The sequence below is a fragment of the Prionailurus bengalensis genome, chromosome X, assembly GCF_016509475.1.
Source record: "Prionailurus bengalensis isolate Pbe53 chromosome X, Fcat_Pben_1.1_paternal_pri, whole genome shotgun sequence".
Lineage (NCBI taxonomy): Eukaryota > Metazoa > Chordata > Mammalia > Carnivora > Felidae > Prionailurus > Prionailurus bengalensis.
Window position 1 is genome coordinate 43,950,209 of NC_057361.1, and position 25,028 is coordinate 43,975,236.

Sequence of the window (25,028 nt, forward strand, 5' to 3'; positions counted from 1 at the left end):
CAGATGGAAATCAATGTGTCCCTGCTGTAGGAGTTAGGCTATGCTCTTGAATAGTATGGAATGTTGTGTTTCCCTTCTGTAACCCTTCTTCTAAATCTGTGGCTTGAAATTTTGTCTTTTTGGAATAGCAGGAGCACTCACCCTAATCTCGTCTATTTTTTTCCTAAACTTTCCAATCAGCAGGTTTCAGTTGGCAGTAATTTGATACTTTCCTAGGCCCCAAGCTATCAAAATGAGCTCCTTGTCTGACTGAGGAACAGCCCATGAGGGCAAAAATACACCCCAGTTTGAGAGCGAAAGGAAGACTGACCTGGTTGCGATAATTATCTCTGTGGGGTACTTGGCCTTCAGGATTTTGTTCAACTCAATGGTTGCAGATTCTAGATGTTGGATGGCAGCAGCCTAGGGGGAAAAGGAGTGTTCAGCCCTGGAATCTTAGCACTGGGACATAGTCTGCTGCCCATCCTTATCCCCTCATTATTTTCTACTGACTGCCAACAACTCAACTGCCTCTCTGAAAATAACCATAATCAAAGAATTCTTGTTGAAGATCCCCATATATAATCTTAGCTCTGTGGTCATTCTAAAAATAAGAGACGTATATTGTTTGCTCTCATTTAAATAATTCTCAAAAACTCATGGAGGTACTTTTTGGTCCATGTTTCAAATGAACAACCAATCTCATATTGCATAGCTAGTAAATAATAGATCTGGGATTTGAACCCACATCTTCCCAATGCCAGAGTGCAGCTCTTCTATAATAATATTAGTAATAATAAAAGTATTCACTTATATTTACTCTGTACCAGACTCTGTTCTAAGGTATACATAAATACTTTCTTATCCTTATAACAACTCCATTTCACAGAACAGCAAACTGAGGCACAGGAAATGGGAAGCTGATAAGTAGTAGAGCCTGGATTTGATTCTAAGTAGTCTGGCTCTTGAGTCTATATTCTCAACTACTGCTTCTACTTCACCCTCTCTGTTACCCCCTACATTCAAACAACTACCAGGTCCTGATGATTCTATCTTCCTCATATGTCTTAAATATGTCACTTCTCCTTGTCCCTGTTACAACTTCACCAGTCCAAATCACCATCATCTTTTGCCTAGACAATTGCAGCATCTCCTATCTTTTCACTTTGCCTCTAGTCTTTATTCCTTCAAATGTTTCTCCACGTACCATGGAGCACTTCTGCTTAAAACCCTTCTATTAGCAGAATGGATAGATGGACATATATGTGATAAGGCAAGTATAATGAAATGTTAATGGTAGACTCTACCATTTTATTTTATTTTTATTTTTTAAATTTATGATAAACACACACAAAGTTTTGATAGTTTCTATGTTAGGATTCTGTATACTTATTGGCATTATATGTCTCAAACTTTAATATAATGCCTAATGATATGTACTGTGATATTGAAATCAGCATTTTGATGTCTTTGAGAGTTATATCTTGTAGGCTAGAGTTGTAACTAGTTCTACTATTTAGCTCAAGAAGCTAGTATGTTTGAAAATTCTCATAATAAAATAAGAAAAAATAACCCACTTCTATAATTCTTATTAAGATAAGAGCCCAAATTTTATACCATGGATTACTAGGTTCTTCCTGGCCTGGTCCTTGATTGCTTCTCTAGTCTCATCTTTAGTCATTCTCCCAGCATATCTCCTCCCTGTCCCCTATGCCTTAGCCATTACAAATGTATGTGAATATTCTGTTCCGTTCAGTGAATATTCTATGCTCTCTCTTGCCATCGGAACAAGATACACTATTCCATCTTTCTGAAACAGGCCACCTCTTTCTTAGTATCCTGGTTAACTCCCTCTGGTCCTTTGATCTCTTCTGAAATGTCATTTCTGAGAAACTTTCCTTGATTTCCCCCAGAAAGGGGGAAGGGTTTGGTACACCTTCTGGGTGTTCCCACCCCTCTCTACTTCCTTACATACTAACACTCCTACTACTTTATTAAAAGTATTGCTTCTATCACTTTAACTGGGCTCTGAACTCCATGACAGCATGAACTGTTTCATTCTTTTTTACCCACTAGCACATGAGAACAGCTCCTATAACAGTATCTCACACATAGTAGGTAATCCATAAAATTTTCCATAGATACTTTGAGTGAATGAATAAGTAAATGGATGAATGAATTATATTCTTAGTGCCTAACACAGTTCTTAGAAAAGCTGCTGATTGATATGTCTCCAATCCTCAATGATCTCATCCACATTGAGCCCATGGATAATACAAAAGCTTCTCTCTGGGTTTTGCCTATTATTTCACTGTGTAACAAAGGTGTTGGCCTGAATTACAGCTGGGCAGTAGTTACCTCAAATCGGGGTACATCCATTTCAACCTGTCCTCTTAGCAATGGAGTTTGTCTAGGAGTCTCACGTATCATCACACTCCATCTGAAATGAAGGTCAAAGAAAGATATTTAGACTCTGTTTCATCAAAAGCTGGCATCAATGCTTCACATATCAATAAAAAGGTCAAAATGTTTATGTGATGGGTGAAGATAAGTTGTAGGGATGCCCGCATTATTCCAGGTCACCTGATCTCAAGATATACCACAAGTAGAGCCTCTGCCTCAGGACTTCTTAAGGCCAATGTGATGGAAAGAAGTCCATCATAGGGTTCTCAGAGAACAGATAGAGAGGTAACTATCAAGATCACCTAAGGTGATTTTGTAAAATACATATACCAGGGCCCTACCCAAGACCTACTGAATAAGAGTCTTTGTGGTAGCTTAGTTTGGAATCTTGAAAAAGCTTCTCAGAATATCCTTAAAGGCAGCCAGAAATCAAATACTATGACCCAGCATTTAAAGTCTTTCTTCTCAGGACTTAGGACGGCAATACTCATTCCTCTCTAGAGCAGAGACAATCTAGGCCATTTGTTTCTGAACCCTCATTTTTATGAGTTTCTTTGAAAAACTGACGGAGCTATAGAATAGTTTCTATACTATTCTAGAATAGAACAGAAAGATAGAAATGCTCCCAAGGAAAAAATATGCTTACATAGACTATTAGCTATGCAACTTGAAGGAGGTTGACAGAACCCTTAAAATTTACCCATGGGGCTCCTGATTTAGGATCTTTTGAGTTTGGAGAAGGGCTTTAGTGATGTCTAAAGGATACATAGTGGACCCTGACTTCCTAATAGATAAGTGTTGCCCCACACAAACTGCCCTGCATTGAAGCTAGACAGGAAATGAGGCACTATGAGGGAGGTTACAACATTCATGGTTGAGATGATGTAACAGAATAACTGATGTGGGACTGGAATAGGCACAATGACCTGATCTTTCAGCCACTCACCTGTCTAGAATTCTCACACTAGCCTGCTCCACTCTGTTGAGGATGTTGACAGGCGACTTGTTTTTGTTCCAGAATGCGCCCCAGCCTAGGACACGGGCCAGATCATTGCCGGTTCCAAGTGGTATGACTGCCAACTGACACTGCAAGAACAAAAACAGGCACCCCTTTCAGACAATCCTACCAAGATCCACCCATAAACAAACCCAGAAGGTGCTCCTTGGGAAAGATTGTGGTCTCAAAACCAGTGGCAATAGGAGACTTCTGATTTTAGGAAGTGTAATAGGAAGATGTCTGATGTTGAGTGAACTTTTTCCTAAGGGGTTGGGCCCCTGCTCTTGGCAATATAGAACCTACTCAGTGAAAGAAAATATTGCTAGAATATGCCAGTATTTATAGCCATGCTTATGAAAGAGAAGTATAGCCATAAATTTCTATCAAGGGTTGGCCAAGGAGATAAGGTGACTTGGGAGACAAAGCTATAAGAGTCAGAAGGGGATGGAGCTATCTAGGGAGAGAAGGGAAAGTTAGAGGAAAGTTTCTTACTCTTGAGACTTGGGGAAGAAAATCAGTGGCCTCAGGAGGGTAAGAAAATTGGGGGCTGAATGTTGCCTGAAGCCACTTCTTTTCTGTTTGCTCTCCTCCCCTTAGATTCTTCACTTTGTGGCCTGGAGAATATAGTATTGCTCATTCTTTCTGATAACTCCCTCATTTCTCCTTCTCACAGATAACCAGAAAATGGTTTAGGTGATGAAGCTTAGATTGGGAATCTGTCAGCCAGGTTGGCTATGAAACCAGTGGAAAACATGTTATATACATAAGGAGCATGAAGACCAGGGACTTTTTGGGATGAGCAGCTCCATACTCCCAATCTCTTTAGCAATGGCTAAACTGAGTCAGCCAGGAACTCACCCTTTCATGTAATCCAAAGGCATCAATCAGAGATAAGACCCAGCTCACACTGCCATCTCCACCACAAACCACAATGCGAAAACGAGCAAAATTCTTGAACATGGACAGCCTAAAAGAAAGAGGGAGAAAAAAAGTAATTTCATGAATGGTTAGGGTTCACAACTCTTTTCTATACTGTGCCAAGAGCTAAGGACTGCTGCTTCTGCATCCTGCTAACAGGCTACCTTCCTTCTTTCACTTAGCTCCTATATCTCTGTATTCCTAACATCACAGGCAATTCTCCCATAGGCAATCCTGGAGATGAGGCCTTGCTTCAGCCTACCATCTTCGATGCATAATCATACTTTAGAAGCTACAATAACATAGCTAAACTCCTTGTTGAGCCCAAGAAGAATGCCTTGCACATTGGCCAGTGGCCTCACAAAAACCAGAGCTGAACAGTCAGATGGTCCCTAAATAAAACAGGCCTATAGTAGAGATATATCTATTTGGTCCCTGGAAGGAATGAGGGACAGGAAAGGTGAGCAGTAATATCCATTTGTCTTCTCCTCTGAGGTCAGGAGATATAGTTAGACTTCTTCCAAACAGGAAAAGTAAAGCAAATCTGAGACCAGGACATGGTCCTGAAGGTATTTCTGGGAGAGGGCTAAAAGTTCTCCAACTACCCAACCTGAAATGTTCTGAAGTTATATGTTTGTGTCCTGACTTGAGAAAATATATCTTTCCTACCCAGGTACTAGAACTGATTTCAGGAAACCTATCCTAGTCTAGAATATATAGAGTGAAAAGTTCCATATATATACCCAACTATATCCCTTACCCCATGCTTACCCAGCTTCAGGTCCACCCTTCGACAGGTCAAAAACTTGAGAAGGATTAAGGTATTGCTTGAATTTTCGGAGGAAGATGATCCCTTGGTGATCGCCACTTTTGGAGTTGATGAAGATGAGAAGGGGACATGAACAGGCTGATGACCAATCAAGGTTCCAGAAGTCTGAAGATACTACTAATTGGCCTGATATATGCACACAACAAAAAGAAAAAGGAGAACAAATAACAGGGCCATTGAGATGGAAACAAGACATGACTTAACATCACATTTTGGAAAGACTTTTTAAAAACAGCTTTATTGAGGTATAATTGATATACAAATAATTGTACATATTTAATGTGTGCAATTTAATGAGTTTAGATACATGTAAACACCCATGATACAATCACCACAAACAAAGCCAAACACATATCCAAAGCCTCCCAGATTTTCCTTATGCCCAGACCCCTGAGAATGAGAACTAGAGGGGAATTCAGAACACAACCCAAAGGGGCTTTTATTTAATGTTTGCCCAGCTGTTGCCAGGCAAACATTTGTTAAGCAACTACTACATGCCAATCATCATGCTAGATACTGCTAGGGGTATAGCCTCTGCCCTCAAGCTGGAGGAACAGACTCATACACAATAATATGTTCAAACACAAAGATTAAGGAAATTGGTGCCATAATGAAGGGTTAATAAAACACTGTGGGGAATCTGAAGGAGAGTGTTGGGAGCCCAGGGGGAGGATCAGCATACCAACTAGTCCTCTCTCTGGGATAGCTCAATTCTCACAGTGAGAAGGTACCAGGTAAAGAGCGAGGGGGAGGAAAAGCTGTCTTTTAGCTAGGAGCTAATTACAGAACATATCAAAGTGGGATGAAGCAGGGAGCTTTAATCACTCCTTTGAGGCTCTGGCAGAGCAATCCAAGTTATCACACCAACTTCCAGGGGAAACAAGACTATAGGGAAATTGTCTGAATAAGAGAGATGCTTTTAATAATCCCTAACTCTGAAGTTCCCTACAGTGAAGTGGAGTTATAGCAGTCTAAATTGCCAAAGCCTGTCAGCTTGTGCTGTCTTAGAGCCTGTGGGCAGGGAGACAGGTAGTGAGCAATGGCCCCCTAGGAGATGGTAGACAAATCGTGAGCCCCCAAACCTCTGAGCTTATGACTTGCCAGGGATACCCCAGCAAAAATAAATGCAAAGGGAAAAAGGTATGTGGCTCACTCCTGAATGATGCGGGGCATGGGGAGGGAGGTGAGATATCCCATTTGTTGTAACCTGAGTGAAAGGGAGCCTGGAGGAATTCTGCTGACTTGAGCAGATTTCATGGCTGTTTTGCCTGGAAAAGCAAAGGCTTCCTTTGCTTCCTTTGCTCCTTTGCTTCCTGGAAAAGCTAAAGCAGGCTTCCTCTATGGGCCAATTCCTACTCAATGGCCAGTAGAACTCAAAGGGATCCTAACCCAGCTAGCCAGTCATGCACCAAATTTTCAAGGCTTGCTAGGACTCACAGCTATAAGGGAAGTCTGCTATATCCCTTCAATAGCATAGCTTAGAAGTAGTTGCTCTCCCTGAACACATTATCCAAAAATAGTGCCCTTTTCAACATTTGTTTTACAAAAGGTAATATGTTGACACAATGGTAGTTAAGACATTCATTCAACAAATATGTATTGAGGGCATTCTCTGTGATTGTCCTTCTTGTGTTCTGAGAATAAATGGTGGACAAGATAGAAATAGTCTCTGTTCTTGTGGAGCTTATATTCTAATGGTGGGAGACACACCACAACAAAGAAATATAGAAAATAATATCAGGTCGCCTGGTTGAGTGTCCAACTTCAGTTCAGGTCATGATCTCCCAGTTCGTGGGTTTGAGCCTGGCATCAAACTCTGTGCTGATAGTTCAGCTTGGACCCTGATTCAGATTCTGTGTCTCCCTCTCTGCCCTTCTCTGACTCTCTCTCTCTCTCTCTCTCTCTCTCAAAAATAAATAAACATTATTAAAAAAAGAAAATAATATAATTTGAAGAAAAAGAAGTCAGGGTAAGGGGATGGTGACTGAAGGGGGTGTAATTTTAGACAGAGTAGTCAGAGACAGCTTCTCTGGGGAGGTGACATGTGAGATGAGACTTAAATGAAATAAAGAACTGAGCAATGCAGATATTAGGGGGAAAAGTTTCTGGGGCAGAAGAAAGAGTAAGTGCTAGGACCCAGAGAAGGGAGACTGTCTGGGGTGTCTGAAGACCAGTAAACAGAAAGGCATGACTGTTGTGGAGTGAGTGGGGGGGGGGAGTGGCAGAAATGAGGTCAGAGAGACGACAGGGACCATATAAAATGATAACAAGATGTTAGAGGACGCAGTTCAAAAATAAGGGTGTGGCTAGTATTGTATGAAACATTAGGGTCAAGTCATAAGATACATGAAGAAAATAAAAAAAAAAAAGTAGTATCTTTTTATGCGCTTGCTCCTTTACCAAACAACAATCAAGCCCCAACTCACCACCTGGTCTCAGGCTTACCTCTGCTTTGAGAATCTGATTCTGCTCTGTGGTTCCTTTTATTCAGCAACCTCTCACCAACACCCTCTAGGTGAGCATATGACTTTGAGTATGCACTTCAATGAAAGGATTTATGGAAACAGCCTCCTGCCAACATCTAATGGAACTGTGAGCTATGCTTAGAAGCAAGGACTACCTCTGCCAGAGGTTATGGAATAGATCTTTCTATGCTCAATGATTTTTAACAGTGCCAAAGGTCCAATGGGTTAGTCCCTTTTTAAAGATGAGGCAGCAGTAGCACTGATACCAACTGCTATGAACTATTTGGGCCTCAGTTTCCTTATCTGCAAAGTGGCCCATTCCAAAAACTAACTTGTTTCCCAGTGTTGAGATGAAAATAAACTAGGTGTTACATTGAGGAGAAAAGGAAATATGAATTGTTTCTTAAATGTGAAAGATGAACAAACTCGCTATAGTAAGAGACTAGTTAAAACTGGCCATGGTACCATTTTTTTTCTTATCCAGAAGATTGGCAAAAATAAAAAAAAATAGATGATACAGTTGATTGAGGAAGACATGGAAAAATATGCACTATCACTGAGGGTGGAAGTGCAAAGTGACAACAAGCCCTATGGAGGGTAATTTGACAGCATCTATGAAAATTACAAAGGCCTATTCATTATGACCCAGTAATTACACTTCGGGGAATTTTTCCTATAGATGTATATGTAAAATGACCTGTATGAGATTGTTCATTGCAACATTGTTGTAATAGCAAAAGAGTGAAAACCACCAAGTTATCTACCAATAGAGAACTAGTTAAGTAAATTATGGTATATCCATATAATGGGTTATCTTATAGCTGTAAAAAAAGAACAAGGAGGCAATATTTTGATACAAAATGACCTCCTAAATATACTATGAAGGATAAAATAAAAGCAAGGTTTAGAGCAATGTGTACAGTGTTAAAAAGGGGAGGGATAAGAATATATGTTTATATTTACTAGTATATACTGGAAGACATACTTGAAGCTATTGAATAAACCAATGGCAGTAGTCAACTTTTTGTGAGTGGTCATGGGATGGGACTACAGGAGACTGAGAAGATTGAGAGAAAGGATAGTAATATTTTTAAACTAAATATGTGCATATGTGTGTTTCTATTTTTTAGAAAAACTTTAACCATGTGAATATATCAACTATTTAAGGATTAAATTAAGAAATAGGAAGAAAGAATTATGCTAATGTTATCAATAAGTTAAATAGCCACAAGGGTGTAGCTGAAATCATTTGTAGATCCATTTGGCAGCTTGGATCATGGGTTGCCTTCTGCAATGTAATTCTACAACATAATGCAGCTGTGTGCCACAGCTGGTTGCCCTCTAGATTTATTCACTAAACTAGAGCAAACATCTTAACTTCTCTGGGTATTCATTTCTCCATATGTACAATAGCATCATGTTGCAATGATTAATAAAAATAATCCAGGATGGGGATGGAAAACTGTGAGATAAGGAGAAATTTCTATAATTAAGGCAACTCATGCTTCAGTGTCAAACCTAATTTGGTTACAGATGGGAAGACAAAGGGAAGCAGTGTTGGCAGAAAGCTATTCTTTGGAAAAGACAAGGGCAGACCCATCTAGCATTTCTCCTAGAGTCAGAGAATATCTGAATTTGAGCAAGGCCAAGTTTGTCAAGAGAATCTGTGAACAAGGTGAGAAAATTGTGTGGCATCATGGACTGGAATATAGCAATGTTAGGCAGATTCATAACCAGGTAAGTAATGGTGCCCACAAGGCTGCTTTTGAATAGGCTGATGTTAATTGTAATGGAGTGTCCTGTACTGTTCAGCAATTTTAATCAACAATTCAAATGAAAACATAGAAGTCTGGCTTCTCAAATTTGAAGTACTCAAAGCTGGAGGGAAAGCTATTGGATGACAGAATGGGATTGAAAAATGACCTAATGGGAATTAGGAGATTCTAGTCAAGATGGCGGCGTAGGACGCTGGGCTCACTGCGCATCCTGCTGATCACTTAGATTCCACCTACACCTGCCTAAATAACCCAGAAAAACGCCAGAGGATTAGCAGAATGGAGTCGCCAGAGCCAAGCGTAGACCAGAGGCCCACGGAAGAGGGTAAGAAGGGCGGCGAGGCGGTGCGTGCTCCACGGACTAAGGGAGGGAGCCGGGGTGGAGGGGCGGCTCGCCGGCCAAGCAGAGCCCCTGAGTCTGGCTTGCAAAAGCGGAGGGGCTGGGCGGACTGTGTTCCGACAGCAAGCGCGACTTAGCATCTGGGAGGACATAAGTTAGCAGCTCTGCTTGGAAAGCGGGAAGGCTGGAGGACAAAGGGAGGGAGAGCTGCTGAGCCCCCGGACGACAGAGCTCAGTTTGGCGGGGAACAAAGGCGCTGGCCAGCGCCATCTCCCCCGCCTATCCCCCAGCCAAAATCCCAAAGGGAACCAGTTCCTGCCAGGGAACTTGCTCGCTCCACGCAAACACCCAACTCTGTGCTTCTGCGGAGCCAAACCTCCAGCAGCAGATCTGACTCCCTCCCGCTGCCACAGGGCCCCTCCTGAAGTGGATCACCTAAGGAGAAGCGAGCTAAGCCTCCCCCTCCTGCCCCCGTGCACCTTGCCTACCCACCCCAGCTAATACACCAGATCCCCAGCACCACTAGCCTGGCAGTGTGCAAGTAGCCCAGATGGGCCATGCCACCCCACAGTGATTCCCACCCCTAGGAGAGGGGAAGAGAAGGCACACACCTGTCTGACTGTGGCCCCAGCGGTGGGCTGGGGGCAGACATCAGGTCTGACTGCAGCCCCGCCCACCAACTCCAGTTATACACCACAGCACAGGGGAAGTGCCCTGCAGGTCCTCACCACGCCAGGGACTATCCAAAATGACCAAGCAGAAGAATTCCCCTCAGAAGAATCTCCAGGAAATAACAACAGCTAATGAGCTGATCAAAAATGATTTAAGTAATATAACAGAAAATGAATTTAGAATAATAGTCATAAAATTAATCGCTGGGCTTGAAAACAGTATAGAGGATAGCAGAGAATCTCTTGCTACAGAGATCAAGGGACTAAGGAACAGTCACGAGGAGCTGAAAAACACTTTAAATGAAATGCAAAACAAAATGGAAACCACCACGGCTCGGATGGAAGAGGCAGAGGAGAGAATAGGTGAACTAGAAGATAAAGTTATGGAAAAAGAGGAAGCTGAGAAAAAGAGAGATAAAAAAATCCAGGAGTATGAGGGGAAAATTAGAGAACTAAGTGATACACTAAAAAGAAATAATATACGCATAATTGGTATCCCAGAGGAGGAAGAGAGAGGGAAAGGTGCTGAAGCTGTACTTGAAGAAATCATAGCTGAGAACTTCCCTGAACTGGGGAAGGAAAAAGGCATTGAAATCCAAGAGGCACAGAGAACTCCCTTCAGACGTAACTTGAATCGATCTTCTGCATGACATATCATAGTGAAACTGGCAAAATACAAGGATAAAGAGAAAATTCTGAAAGCAGCAAGGGGTAAACGTGCCCTCACATATAAAGGGAGACCTATAAGACTCGTGACTGATCTCTCTTTTGAAAATTGGCAGGCCAGAAAGAATTGGCACGAGATTTTCAGGGTGCTAGACAGAAAAAATATGCAGCCGAGAATCCTTTATCCAGCAAGTCTGTCATTTAGAATTTAGGAGAGATAAAGGTCTTCCCAAACAAACAAAAACTGAAGGAATTTGTCACCACTAAACCAGCCCTACAAGAGATCCTAAGGGGGACCCTGTGAGACAATGTACCACAGGCATCAGTACAAGCATAAATCATACAGACATCACAATGACTCTAAACCCGTATCTTTCTATAACACTGAATGTAAATGGATTAAATGCGCCAACCAAAAGACATAGGGTATCAGAATGTATAAAAAAACAAGACCCATCTATTTGCTGTCTACAAGAGACTCATTTTAGACCTGAGGACACCTTTAGATTGAGAGTGAGGGGATGGAGAACTATTTATCATACGATGGAAGCGAAAAGAAAGCTGGAGTAGCCACACTTATATCAGACAAACTAGATTTTAAATTAAAGGCTGTAACAAGAGATGAAGAAGGACATTATATAATAGTTACAGGGTCTATCCATCAGGAAGAGCTAACAATTATAAATGTCTATGCGCCGAATACCGGAGCCCCCAAATATATAAAACAATTACTCATAAACATAAGCAACCTTATTGAGAAGAATGTGGTAATTGCAGGGGACTTTAACACCCCACTTACAGAAATGGATAGATCATCTAGACACACGGTCAATAAAGAAACAAGGGCCTTGAATGAGACATTGGAACAGATGGACTTGACAGATATATTTAGAACTCTGCATCCCAAAGCAACAGAATATACTTTCCTCTCGAGTGCACATGGAACATTCTCCAAGATAGATCATATACTGGGTCACAAAACAGCCCTTCATAAGTTTACAAGAATTGAAATTATACCATGCATACTTTCAGACCACAATGCTATGAAGCTTGAAATCAACCACAGAAAAAAGTCTGGAAAACCTCCAAAACCATGGAGGTTAAAGAACACCCTACTAACGAATGAGTGGGTCAACCAGGCAATTAGAGAAGAAATTAAAAAATATGTGGAAACAAACGAAAATGAAAATACAACAATCCAAATGCTTTGGGATGCAGCGAAGGCAGTTCTGAGAGGAAAATACATTGCAATCCAGGCCTATCTCAAGAAACAAGAAAAATCCCAAATACAAAATCTAACAGCACACCTAAAGGAACTAGAAGCAGAACAGCAAAGGCAGCCTAAACCCAGCAGAAGAAGAGAAATAATAAAGATCAGAGCAGAAATAAACAATATAGAATCTAAAAAAACTGTAGAGCAGATCAACGAAACCAAGAGTTGGTTTTTTGAAAAAATAAACAAAATTGACAAACCTCTAGCCAGGCTTCTCAAAAAGAAAAGGGAGATGACCCAAATAGATAAAATCATAAATGAAAATGGAATTATTACAACCAATCCCTCAGAGATACAAAAAATTATCAGGGAATACTATGAAAAATTATATGCCAACAAATTGGGCAACCTGGAAGAAATGGACAAATTCCTGAACACCCACACACTTCCAAAACTCAATCAGGAGGAAATAGAAAGCTTGAACAGACCCATAACCAGCGAAGAAATTGAATCGGTTATCAAAAATCTCCCAACAAATAAGAGTCCAGGACCAGATGGCTTCCCAGGGGAGTTCTACCAGACGTTTCAAGCAGAGATGATACCTATCCTTCTCAAGCTATTCCAAGAAATAGAAGGGGAAGGAAAACTTCCAGACTCATTCTATGAAGCCAGTATTACTTTGATTCCTAAACCAGACAGAGACCTAGTAAAAAAAGAGATTCATTCATATCCCTGATGAATATGGATGCAAAAATTCTCAATAAGATACTAGCAAATCGAATTCAACGGCATATAAAAAGAATTATTCACCATGATCAAGTGGGATTCATTCCTGGGATGCAGGGCTGGTTCAACATTCACAAATCAATCAACGTGATACATCACATTAACAACAAAAAAAGAGAAGAACCATATGATCCTGTCAATCGATGCAGAAAAGGCCTTTGACAAAATCCAGCACCCTTTCTTAATAAAAACCCTTGAGAAAGTCGGGAGAGAAGGAACATACTTAAAGATCATAAAAGCCATTTATGAAAAGCCCACAGCTAACATCATCCTCAACGGGGAAAAACTGAGAGCTTTTTCCCTGAGATCAGGAACACGACAGGGATGCCCACTCTCACCACTGTTGTTTAACATAGTGCTGGAAGTTCTAGCATCAGCAATCAGACAACAAAAGGAAATCAAAGGCATCAAAATTGGCAAAGATGAAGTCAAGCTTTCGCTTTTTGCAGATGACATGATATTATACATGGAAAATCAGATAGACTCCACCAAAAGTCTGCTAGAACTGATACATGAATTCAGCAAAGTTGCAGGATACAAAATCAATGTACAGAAATCAGTTGCATTCTTATACACTAACAATGAAGCAACAGAAAGACAAATAAAGAAACTGATCCCATTCACAATTGCACCAAGAAGCATAAAATACCTAGGAATAAATCTAATGAAAGATGTAAAGGATCTGTATGCTGAAAACTATAGAAAGCTTATGAAGGTAATTGAAGAAGATTTAAAGAAATGGAAAGACATTCCCTGCTCATGGATTGGAAGAATAAATATTGTCAAAATGTCAATACTACCCAAAGCTATCTACACATTCAATGCAATCCCAATCAAAATTGCACCAGCATTCTTCTTGAAACTAGAACAAGCAATCCTAAAATTCATATGGAACCACAAAAGGCCCCGAATAGCCAAGGAATTTTGAAGAAGAAGACCAAAGCAGGAGGCATCACAATCCCAGACTTTAGCCTCTACTACAAAGGTGTCATCATCAAGACAGCATGGTATTGGCACAAAAACAGACATATAGACCAATGGAATAGAATAGAAACCCCAGAACTAGACCCACAAACGTATGGCCAACTCATCTTTGACAAAGCAGGAAAGAACATCCAATGGAAAAAAGACAGCCTCTTAAAAAATGGTGCAGGGAGAACTGGACAGCAACATGCCGAAGGTTGAAACTAGACCACTTTCTCACACCATTCACAAAAATAAACTCAAAATGGATAAAGGACCTAAATGTGAGACAGAAAACCATCAAAACCTTAGAGAAGAAAGCAGGAAAAGACCTCTCTGACCTCAGCTGTAGCAATCTCTTACTCAACACATCCCCAAACGCAAGGGAATTAAAAGCAAAAGTGAATTACTGGGACCTTCTGCACAGCAAAGGAAACAACCAACAAAACTAAAAGGCAACCAACGGAATGGGAAAAGATATTTGCAAATGACATATCGGACAAAGGGCTAGTATCCCAAATCTATAAAGAGCTCACCAAACTCCACACCCGAAAAACAAATAACCCAGTGAAGAAATGGGCAGAAAACATGAATAGACACTTCTCTAAAGAAGACATCCGGATGGCCAACAGGCACATGAAAAGATGCTCAACGTCGCTCCTCGTCACGGAAATACAAATCAAAACCACACTCAGATATCACCTCACGCCAGTCAGAGTGGCCAAAATGAACAAATCAGGAGACTATAGATGCTGGAGAGGATGTGGAGAAACGGGAACCCTCTTGCACTGTTGGTGGGAATGCAAATTGGTGCAGCCGTTCTGGAAAGCAGTGTGGAGGTTCCTCAGAAAATTAAAAATAGACCTACCCTATGACCCAGCGATAGCACTGCTAGGAATTTATCCAAGGGATACAGGAGTACTGATGCATAGGGCCACTTGTACCCCAATGTTCATAGCAGCACTCTCAACAATAGCCAAATTATGGAAAGAGCCTAACTGTCCATCAACTGATGAATGGATAAAGAAATTGTGGTTTATATACACAATGGAATTCTACGTGGCAATGAGAAAAAATGAAATATGGCCCTTTGTAGCAACGTGGATGGAACTGGAGAGTGTGATGCTAAGTGAAATAAACCATACAGAGAAAGACAGATACCATATGGTTTCACTCTTATGTGGATCCTGAGAAACTTAACAGGAACCCATGGAGGAGGGGAAGGAAAAAAAAAAAAAGAGGTTAGAGTGCGAGAGAGCCAAAGTATAAGAGACTGTTAAAAACTGAGAACAAACTGAGGGTTGATGGGGGGTGGGAGGGAGGGGAGGGTGGGTGATGGGTATTGAGGAGGGCACCTTTTGGGATGAGCACTGGGTGTTGTATGGAAACCAATTTGTCAATAAATTTCATATTAAAAAAAAGAAAAATGACCTAATGGGCAGGTAGATCAAAGTCAACAAGATGAAAAAGGGATAAATGTGAAGCTTGGATTTTACACCTGAGGACATAAATTGTACCAGAATTGGACAATAGGAACTTGGTTTGGCAGGATCAAGTGTGAAAAGGGCTTAGAGAACTTAGTTGACTTTAGATAACTCAACAGCCTGAAAGAGCCTTTCAAAAAACAAACAAATAAAAGCTCATGCTTCTTTGAGCTGCCTTAATACAACCACAGTTCTCCAAACCAGGAAGCCTATAGTCCCTCTCAAATTTGTTCAGTTTGTACCACAGAAGGATGTTAAATTAGCATAAAGACAGCTTACTTATCCCCTTCCTATATTTTAAAATGATCTCTAACAGATGTTAGTTCACCTAACCCTCACAATGCACCTGAGTATAACTGTTATTGAAAGAAAGCTTCTCAAGAGTGAGATTCAATTGGATCAATACTGCAGATGAGTGAAAGGAAAGGCTAAAACCTAGCTCATGGGGCATTAGATGAAATACTACACAAAAAGAATGGCTTAGCTCATGTGCTTCTAAGCAATAATACTATGTCATTGGTGGAAAACAAAAGAAAGAAGCAATGCCATTAGTTGATTGTCTATAACAAGAGTAAGAAGTGATAGGATAGGAAAAAACTAAGAAACTCCAACTTCCCTAAGGACAGGAAACACATAACCTGTTGGGCTAATTACAAATAGGTTGCAGCCCCTTAATACCTATTTAGGGTGATAGGAGGGATGCTGAGGAGGGCATCCTTCAGTCTGCTTAGACATCTTCCCCAGGTCCCCCTGTTGGGGTGAGCAAAATCTCAGATTCAAGACTAAATTGACTTTCATACCAGCTTCAGTTTGCTTGGTTGACTAGTTTGTTACTTTTTCTCTTCTATCAATCCTATTTTCCTCCTACTCCCTTCCTTTTCCTGTCCAGTCAAGCATCTTTAATTTACCAAGTCATCCACCTCATCACCTCTCTAGTTAACTATCTGGTAGGTGACTTTATGTGTGTAAATATTTGAGTAGATTTTAGAATAATATATGTATGCATCCCTGAGTGAATTTAGCTTTGTGTCTGTGCATGTCATTAAGGAAACACGACAGAAACCTGAAGAAACCTGTGTGAATGGCTCATTCCCTGTACCAATGTCTATCTGGATGTATCTGTGTTAGGGTTAGAAAATTACTGGAAAAGACTAGAGTGGCTCTGAGTGTGTGCAGATGTGTATGTACACATGTGCACATGTGCTATGTCCAGTTCTAAAACTCTGCTGTACCGGCTGCAGAATCCTTGCCCACTTCTGTTCTCTGACTAAGGAACCTATATACTTTTCTTTCTTTTCTTTGCTGTCAGCTAATGTTGGCTCTTCCTTGGCAACAAAATGTGCAGTAAGCATCAATATGGGGATAATTTTTAAGTCAATGAAATTCTGGTTCACTAACCACTCCTGGGTGAGTAGACCACCACATGTTAGAGTTGGATAAATTAGCATATTAGTGAAATATAAATGAAAACATTTCATGAAAGATTTGAACTTTCCCCTCCAGTAAGTGAAATTGACCATATATAGAGTGAAGTTAACCATACACAAACTGAAATTGATGGGTAGTGTATCTCTTTGCTGGTTTAGTGAAACAGTAGCGTGTCAGTTGGTAAATATATTAGATTTCTAAATTCCTTAGTGTTAGTAAAATAGGTCAGCTCTTTTTAGCTGTGATATGTGATTTTGATATTGACAGCTCCCATTATTTAGTAATGAATAATGGGAGAAGCAAATGAACAACTCGATGGCACAAAGGAGAGTCTCTCAAAAGCAAAGAAAAAGTGGGGAAGTAGAGGTATACTCAAAAAAGCATTCATTGTTAGCAATTGCTAAAAAGTGAAGTATTCCTGTGGGAGTCTACATTTTTCATTAGGCTACAAGACTAGTGATTTAATTTTGTTGTCCTTTGGGCTATGTTCCTTCATATTCAGGCCCTTTACATATTATTACTTATCCTCACAATATACAGTATCATTCCATTTACAGATGTGGAAAGTGAAGCTCAGAGAATGTAAGTGACTTACCCAAGGTCACCTAGCTAGTAAGTAACTAAAACTCATGGTTGCCTGGCCTTTATTTTATCCTTTATACCATGTTGCTTCTATGTCATATCATACTTTAGAAAGCAAACACAAAACTAAACAAAACGTCCCTCCCCTTGGCCCCTGTTTTATCTGTTCTAACATCTCCAACCCTCTGATAGGAGACCCTATAGAAAGTTTAGTCTTGCTGCTTTGATTTCATTACTAACTCCATTCTGTGAAACCTCCTATAATTAGTTGACAGTGGTAACATTTTCTGATCTCCAAGTGCCTCCAAGTGTCACTCCTTTGGAGCTTAGCATATGCTACCTTTTGTCATATTATATCCATATGTCATATCAATTGTCATATCCATATCCTGGGTCGACAATAACCATAAACTCTAGCTATGCTCTTATCTTGGATCTCTTTGTAGCCTTCCAACACCTTATGAATAGAATTCTCAATAAAACACTAGTGTTTAGGAATTGACAAAGCATGAGCAGAGCATGCTGGGACAATAATCATGCTAATTTCAGATTTGGAGACAACCTTGGTATTAGTGTCCATTCTAAGAGTAACATAACCTGGGCCTTCATGTAGTTCTTCCTTGCCCACCTGCATGAAAGCAAACTTCTTTTATGGATTATCTAGTGGCTGAAAATCATGAAAAACCTGAAATCAATTCTGATAATTTAGAAGCAACTGGGAAAGAGCCTACAGAGAATATGCCCACATACATATACACCATAAATACCAACATTAATTATCCCAAAGGTCTAAAAAGAAACATGAGCTGTCTTTACATATATGCACATTCCTACTCCCCAAAAATGTTTGACTGGTTGAGAATAATAATTTAATTAAAACATTTCCAGCCTAAATGTCCATCAACTGATGAATGGATAAAGAGATTGTGGTTTATATACACAATGGAATACTACTTGGCAATGAGAAAGAATGAAATATGGTCTTTTGTAGTAACGTGGATGGAACTGGAGAGTGTTCTGCTAAGTGAAATAAGTCATACAGAGAAAGACAGATACCATATGTTTTCACTCTTATGTGGATCCTGAGAAACTTAACAGAAGACCATGGGGGAGGGGAAGGAAAAAAAAAGTTAGAGAGGGAGAGAGCCAAAGCATAAGAGACTCTTAAAAACTGAGAATAAACTGAGGGTTGATGGGGGGTGGGAGGGAGGGGAGGGTGGATGATGGGCATTGAGGAGGGCAGCTGTTGGGATGAGCACTGGGTGTTGTATGGAAACCAATTTGACAATAAATTTCATATTAAAAAAAATTTCCCCAGTCTTAGCACCTTCCCTCCTGTCCCAATGAAATACATTCTGAGATTAAAGTTTAGGTACTCACCATCTCCTTTAGGGTCGCTGAGAGCAGTGGGAGGAATGACTGATGTTCGATGACTTCCAAGCCAGCATTCCTTGGAAAACCGTCTACGACAGTCATCATGCACCTGAAACGACAAGAGAACAGAGAGAAAAAAAGGAAGGGGGAGAGAAAAAGATACAATTGATCAGTCTTGAGGTCAAATTCCAAGGTTTCAGTCCCCAGTATTAAAAATCTCCCTTTCTGAGATTTGGTGCCATACACTTTCCCCTGACTTAACCTGGACACCCACTTTCCACTCAGAGCTTGAACCATCCCTGAAGATGGCCTCTGAGCTCTGTTCCTTTTAAAGGTAGCTTTTAGAAGACACCCATCACAGGCATTAAGAAGACACAAGTTCTAGGGCACAATCTTAGTGGCCTACACAATAGGGAGCTTACTTGCAATTTAAGAATGCTAATCCTGATAATATACTATTACACTCCAATCCTTACATCAATCATGTATAGTAGGGAATACATTATTAGGTTCATTTTAGAAATGAGGATACCAAAGGTCAGAGAGGTGAAGAGTCTTGCTCATGGTCAAATACCTGGGAATTGGCAGAGCTGAGATTCTGCTGCCTTCTCCACAAGTGGTCATATTTCCCAAATTTCTGATATTTTTAAGTACCACTTCCTGGAAAATGACATAGTTCCTAGTGGACATGAATCTGGCCTGATTATGCAAGAGCAATTAAAAAGAAAGCCAAAGGACAACCACAGTTTTCTTTTTTTTTATTGAGATATAATTGACATATAACATTATATCAGCTCCAGGGGTACAACCTAATGATTTGGTATTTGTATATATTGCAAAATGATCACTACAGTAAGTGTAGTTAACATGTGTCACCATATATAATTACATTTCTTTTCTTGTGATGATAACTTTTAAGGTCTACATTCTTAGCAAATTACAAGTAGGCAAAACAGTATTATTAACTACAGTCACCATGCTGTCCGTTATATCCTGATGTCTCATTTATTTTAGAACTGGAAGTTTGTACCTTTTGACCACCTTCACCTATTTTGCCCATATCCTAACCCCCATCCCCATATCTGTGAGCTCATTTTTTTTAGATTCTACACGTAATTGAGATCATATAGTATTTCTCATTCTCTGACTCATTTTATATAGCATAATGCCCTGAGGTCCATCCATGTTGCTGCAAATGCCATGATTTCCTTCACTTTTAGGGCTGAATAATATTCCATTGCATATACATCTACCACATTTTCTTTATCCATGCATCCATCACTAGACACTTAGGTTCTTACCATATCTTGACTATCATAAATAATGTTGCTGTGAACATAAGAGTGCCTATATCTTTTTGAGTTAGTGTTTTCATTCTCTTCAGAAGTGAAATTGCTAGGTCATATGGTAGTTATATTTTTAATTTTTAAAGGAAACTCTTTACTGTTTTCCACAGTGGCTGCACCAATTCACATTTATACCAACAGTACACAAGGGTTCTCTTTTCTCCATATCCTTGTCAACGTTTATTTCTTGTCTTTTCGGTAACAGCTACTCTGACAGGTGTGAGGTGATATCTCATTGACATTTTGATTTGCATTTGCCTGATGATTAGCGATATTGAATACCTTTTCATAAATCTGTTTGCCGTCTGTATGTCTTTAGAAAAATATCTATGTAGATCCTCTGTCCATTTTTTAATTGGATTGTTGCTTGCTTTGTGCTATGGAGTTGTATGACTTCTTTATATATTTTGGATATTTACGTCTTATCAGATATATGATTTAAAAATATTTTCTCTCATTTAGTTGGTTGCCTTTTTCCTTTTGTTGATGGCTCCTTTGCTGTGCAGAAGCTGTTTAGTAGTCTCATCTGTTTATTTTTTCTTTTGTTGCCTTTACTTTTGGTGTCAAATCCAAAAATCCATGACAAGTCTGATCTCAAGGAGTTTACCATCTATGTTTTCTTCTAGAAGTTTTATGGTTTCAAGTCTTACATTCAAGTCTTGAATCCATTTGAATTCATTTTTGTGACTGGTATAAGATAGCGGTCCAGTTTCATTCTTTTTGCAGGTGGGTGTCCAACTTTCCCAGCACCATTTACTGAAGAGACTATCTTTTCTCTATTGTATATCCTTGACTCCTTTGCCATAAATTAATTGACCATATGTGCATGAGTTTATCTATGGGATATTTTGTTCCATTGACCTATGTGTCTGTCTTTATGCCAATACTATACTGTTTTGATTACTATGGTTTTTTAATGTAGTTTTAAATCACGGAGCATGATGTCTGCTGCTTTGTTCTTCTTTCTCAAAGTTGCATTGGTTGTTTGGGGACTATTGTGGTTCCATAAAAATTTTGGAATTGTTCTACTTCTGTGAAAAATCCCATTGGAATTTTGATAGGGACTGCATTGAATCTGTAGATTGCATTGGGAAATATAGATGTTTTAACAATATTAATTCTTCCAATCCATGAGCACAGAATATTTTTCCATTTATTTGCATCTTATTAAATTTCTTTCATCAATATCTTGTAGTTTTCAGAGTACAGGTCTTTCATCACCTTGGTTAAGTTTATTCCTAGGTATTTTATTATTTTTGTTGCAGTTATAAATGAGATGGTTTTCTTAATTTCTGATAGTTTATTAGTATATAGAAATGCAACAGATTTTTGTATATTAATTTTGAATCCTGCAATTTTATGGAATTTATTAGTTTTTTTTTTTTAATTTTTTTTCAACGTTTATTTATTTTTGGGACAGAGAGAGATAGAGTATGAACGGGGGAGGCGCAGAGAGAGAGGGAGACACAGAATCGGAAGCAGGCTCCAGGCTCTGAGCCATCAGCCCAGAGCCCGACGTGGGGCTCGAACTCACGGACCGCGAGATCGTGACCTGGCTGAAGTCGGACGCTTAACCGACTGTGCCACCCAGGCGCCCCTGGAATTTATTAGTTCTAACAGGTTTTTTTTTGTAAACTCTTTAGGGTTTTCTTTTCTTTTTAAAAGTTTATTTATTTATTTATTTTGAGAGAGAGAGAGAGAGAGAGAGAGAGAGAGAGAGAGAGACTGGAGAAAGAGGGAGAGACAGAATACCAAGCAGGCTCCACACTATCAGCACAGAGCCCAACATAGGGCTTGACCTGAGCCAAAATTGAGAGTTGGATGCTTAACTGACTGAGTCACCCAGGCAACCCTTTTTAGGTTTTCTATATATAATATGTCATCCACAAATAGTGACAGTTTTACTTCTATCTCTATGATTTGGATGCTTAAAAATTTATTATTGGAGTATCATTGACATACAATGTTATATTAGTTTTAGGTGTACAACATATTGCTCCAACAATTCTATACATTACTCAGTGCTCACCATGATTAGTGTAGTCACCATACAATGTTACTACATTATTTGACTCTATTCCCTCTGCTGTACTTTTCAACTCCGTGACTTATTTATTTTATAACTAGATAACTTCTATTTCTTTTTCTTGCCTAGGACCTCTAATACTATGCTGAATAAAAGCAGGGAGAATGGGCATTCTTGTCTTGCTCCTGATCTTAAAGGAAAAGCTGAAATGTTTTCACCATTAGGTATGATGTTAGCTGTGGGTTTGTCATATATGGCCTTTATTATGTTGAATTATGTTTCCTTTATACCGACTTTGTTAAGAGTTTTTATCATAAATGGATGTTGAATTTTGCCAAATGATTTTCTGCATCTATTGAAATGATCATATACTTTTTATTCTTCTTTGTTAATGTAGTGTACTGCATCAATTGGTTTCTGCATGTTGAGCCAGACTTGCACCCCTGGAATGAATCGTACTCAATTACAGTGTATGATCCTTAATGTACTGTTGAATTTGGCTTGCTAATATTTTGTTGAGGATTTTTGCATCTGTGTTCATCAGAGATATTGACCTGTAATTTTTTTTTCTTGTGACATCCTTATCTGGTCTTGGTAGCAGGGTAATGCTGGCTTTATAGAAGGAGTTTGGAAGTGTTCCTTCCTCTTACATTTTTTTGAAGATTTTGAGAAGGATTTGTATGAATTCTGTTTTAAAAATTTTGGATAGAATTTACCAGTGTATGTGTCTGGTCCCAGACACTTGTTTTTTGGGAGGTTTTTGATTACTGATTCAGTCTCCCTACTAATAATCTGTTCAGATTTTCTATTTCTTTATGATTCAGTCTTTGTGCTTTTATGTTTCTAGTAATTTATCCATTTCTTCTATATTTCCAATTTGTTGGTGTATAATTGTCCATAGTAGTCCCTTATTATTCTTTGTGTTTCTGTGGTATCAGTTGTAACATCTCCTTGTTCATTTCTGATTTTATTTATTTGAGCCTTCTCTTTGTTTTCAGGGTGAGTCTAGCTGAAGTTTTGTCAGTTTTCTTTATCTTTTAAAAGAATCACCTTTTAAATTCATGGATTCTATTGTCCTTTTAGTCTCAATTTCATTTATTGATGCTCTGATCTTAGTTATTCCCTTACTTGTACTAACTTTGGGTTTTGTTTGTTCTTTTTATTTACTTCATTAAAGTGTAAAGTTAGGTTGTTCATTTGAGATTTTTTTTCTTCAGGTTTTTATCACTATGAACCTCTCTCCTAGAACTGCTTTTGATGCATCCCATAAGTTTTTTTTTCTTTTTAAAAATTAAAGTACAATTAACATAGCGTTATATTAGTTTCAGGTATAAAATATGATTCAGCAGTTCTATACATTATTCAGTGCTCATTAGGAAAAGTGTACTCTTAATCCCCTTCACCTATTTCACCCATACCCCCACCCACCTCTGCTTTGGCAACCAGAGAACAGTTTGTTCTCTGTATTTAAGAGTCTTATTTGTCACTTTTTTTGTTGTTCATTTGTTTTCTTTCTTAAATTCCACACGAGTGAAATCACATGATATTTGTCTTTCTCTGACTTATTTTATTTAGCATTATACCCTCTAGATCATTCCATGTTGTTGCAAATGGCAAGATTTCATTCTTTTTTTTTTTAAACATTTTTTTTCAACGTTTATTTATTTTTGGGACAGAGAGAGACAGAGCATGAACGGGGGAGGGGCAGAGAGAGAGGGAGACACAGAATCGGAAACAGGCTCCAGGCTCTGAGCTGTCAGCCCAGAGCCTGACGCGGGGCTCGAACTCACGGACCGCGAGATCATGACCTGGCTGAAGTCGGACGCTTAACCGACTGCGCCACCCAGGCGCCCCTCATTCTTTTTAATATATATATATATATATATATATATATATTCCTTTATCACTTCTTTATCCATTCATCTATGGATGGACACTTGGGTTGCTTCCATATATTGGCTATTTTAAATAATTCTGCAATAAACATAGGGGTGCATATATCTTTTCAAAATAGTGTTTTCATATTCTGTGGGTAAATATTCAGTAGTGGAATTACTGGATCATGTGGTAATTCTATTTTTAATTTTTTGAGGTGCCTCTATAGAGATTTCCACAGTGGCTGCACCAATTTGCATTCCTGCCAACTTACACCTTTGCACGAGGGTTTATTTTTCTCCACATCTTCACAAATGCTTGTTGTTTTTTGTTTTTTAGATACTAGCAATTCTAACAGGTGTGAGATGATAGCTCACTGTGGTTTTGTTTTGCATGTCCCTGATGATTAGTGTTACTGAGCATCTTTCCATGTGTCTTTTGGCCATTTGTATGTCTTCTTTGGAAAAATGTCTATTCAGGTCCTCTACTCATTTTTAAGTGGATTATTATTATTTTTTTTAATGTTGAGTTGTATAAATTCTCTATATATTTTGGAATATTAACTCTTTATCTGATATATCATTTGCAAATATCTTGTCCCATTCAGTAAGTGGAGTTTTGTTTTGTCAATGGTTTCCTTTGCTGTGCAAAAGCTTTTTATTTTGGTGTAGTCACAATAGTTTAGTTTACTTTTGTTTTCTTTTCCTGAGGTGACATATCTAGCAAAATGTTTGATGTCAAAGGAATTACTGCCTATTTTTTGTTCTAAGAGTTTTATGGTTTCAGGTATCACATTTAGGTCTTTAATCCATTTTGACTTTATTTTTGTTTATGGTGCAAGAAAGTGGTACACTTTCATTCTTTTGCATGTCACTGTCCATTTTTTCCAGCACTATTTGTTGAATAGA

At 39.1% G+C, this 25,028-nt stretch overlaps 1 protein-coding gene across 1 annotated transcript in view; it reads right to left on the reverse strand.

Moving 5' to 3' along the window:
- The window catches only part of DGKK (diacylglycerol kinase kappa), a 163,653-nt gene that overhangs the window by 39,014 nt on the left and 99,611 nt on the right, over positions 1 to 25,028 (reverse strand). Inside the window, exons 8-13 of the mRNA XM_043570257.1 lie at positions 18,880 to 18,982; positions 5,069 to 5,252; positions 4,238 to 4,346; positions 3,329 to 3,468; positions 2,338 to 2,419; positions 311 to 402 (exon numbers count right to left, since the gene is read on the reverse strand). Of these exons, the coding sequence (XP_043426192.1) occupies positions 311 to 402; positions 2,338 to 2,419; positions 3,329 to 3,468; positions 4,238 to 4,346; positions 5,069 to 5,252; positions 18,880 to 18,982 (710 nt within the window). The remainder of the gene's footprint in view (positions 1 to 310; positions 403 to 2,337; positions 2,420 to 3,328; positions 3,469 to 4,237; positions 4,347 to 5,068; positions 5,253 to 18,879; positions 18,983 to 25,028) is intronic.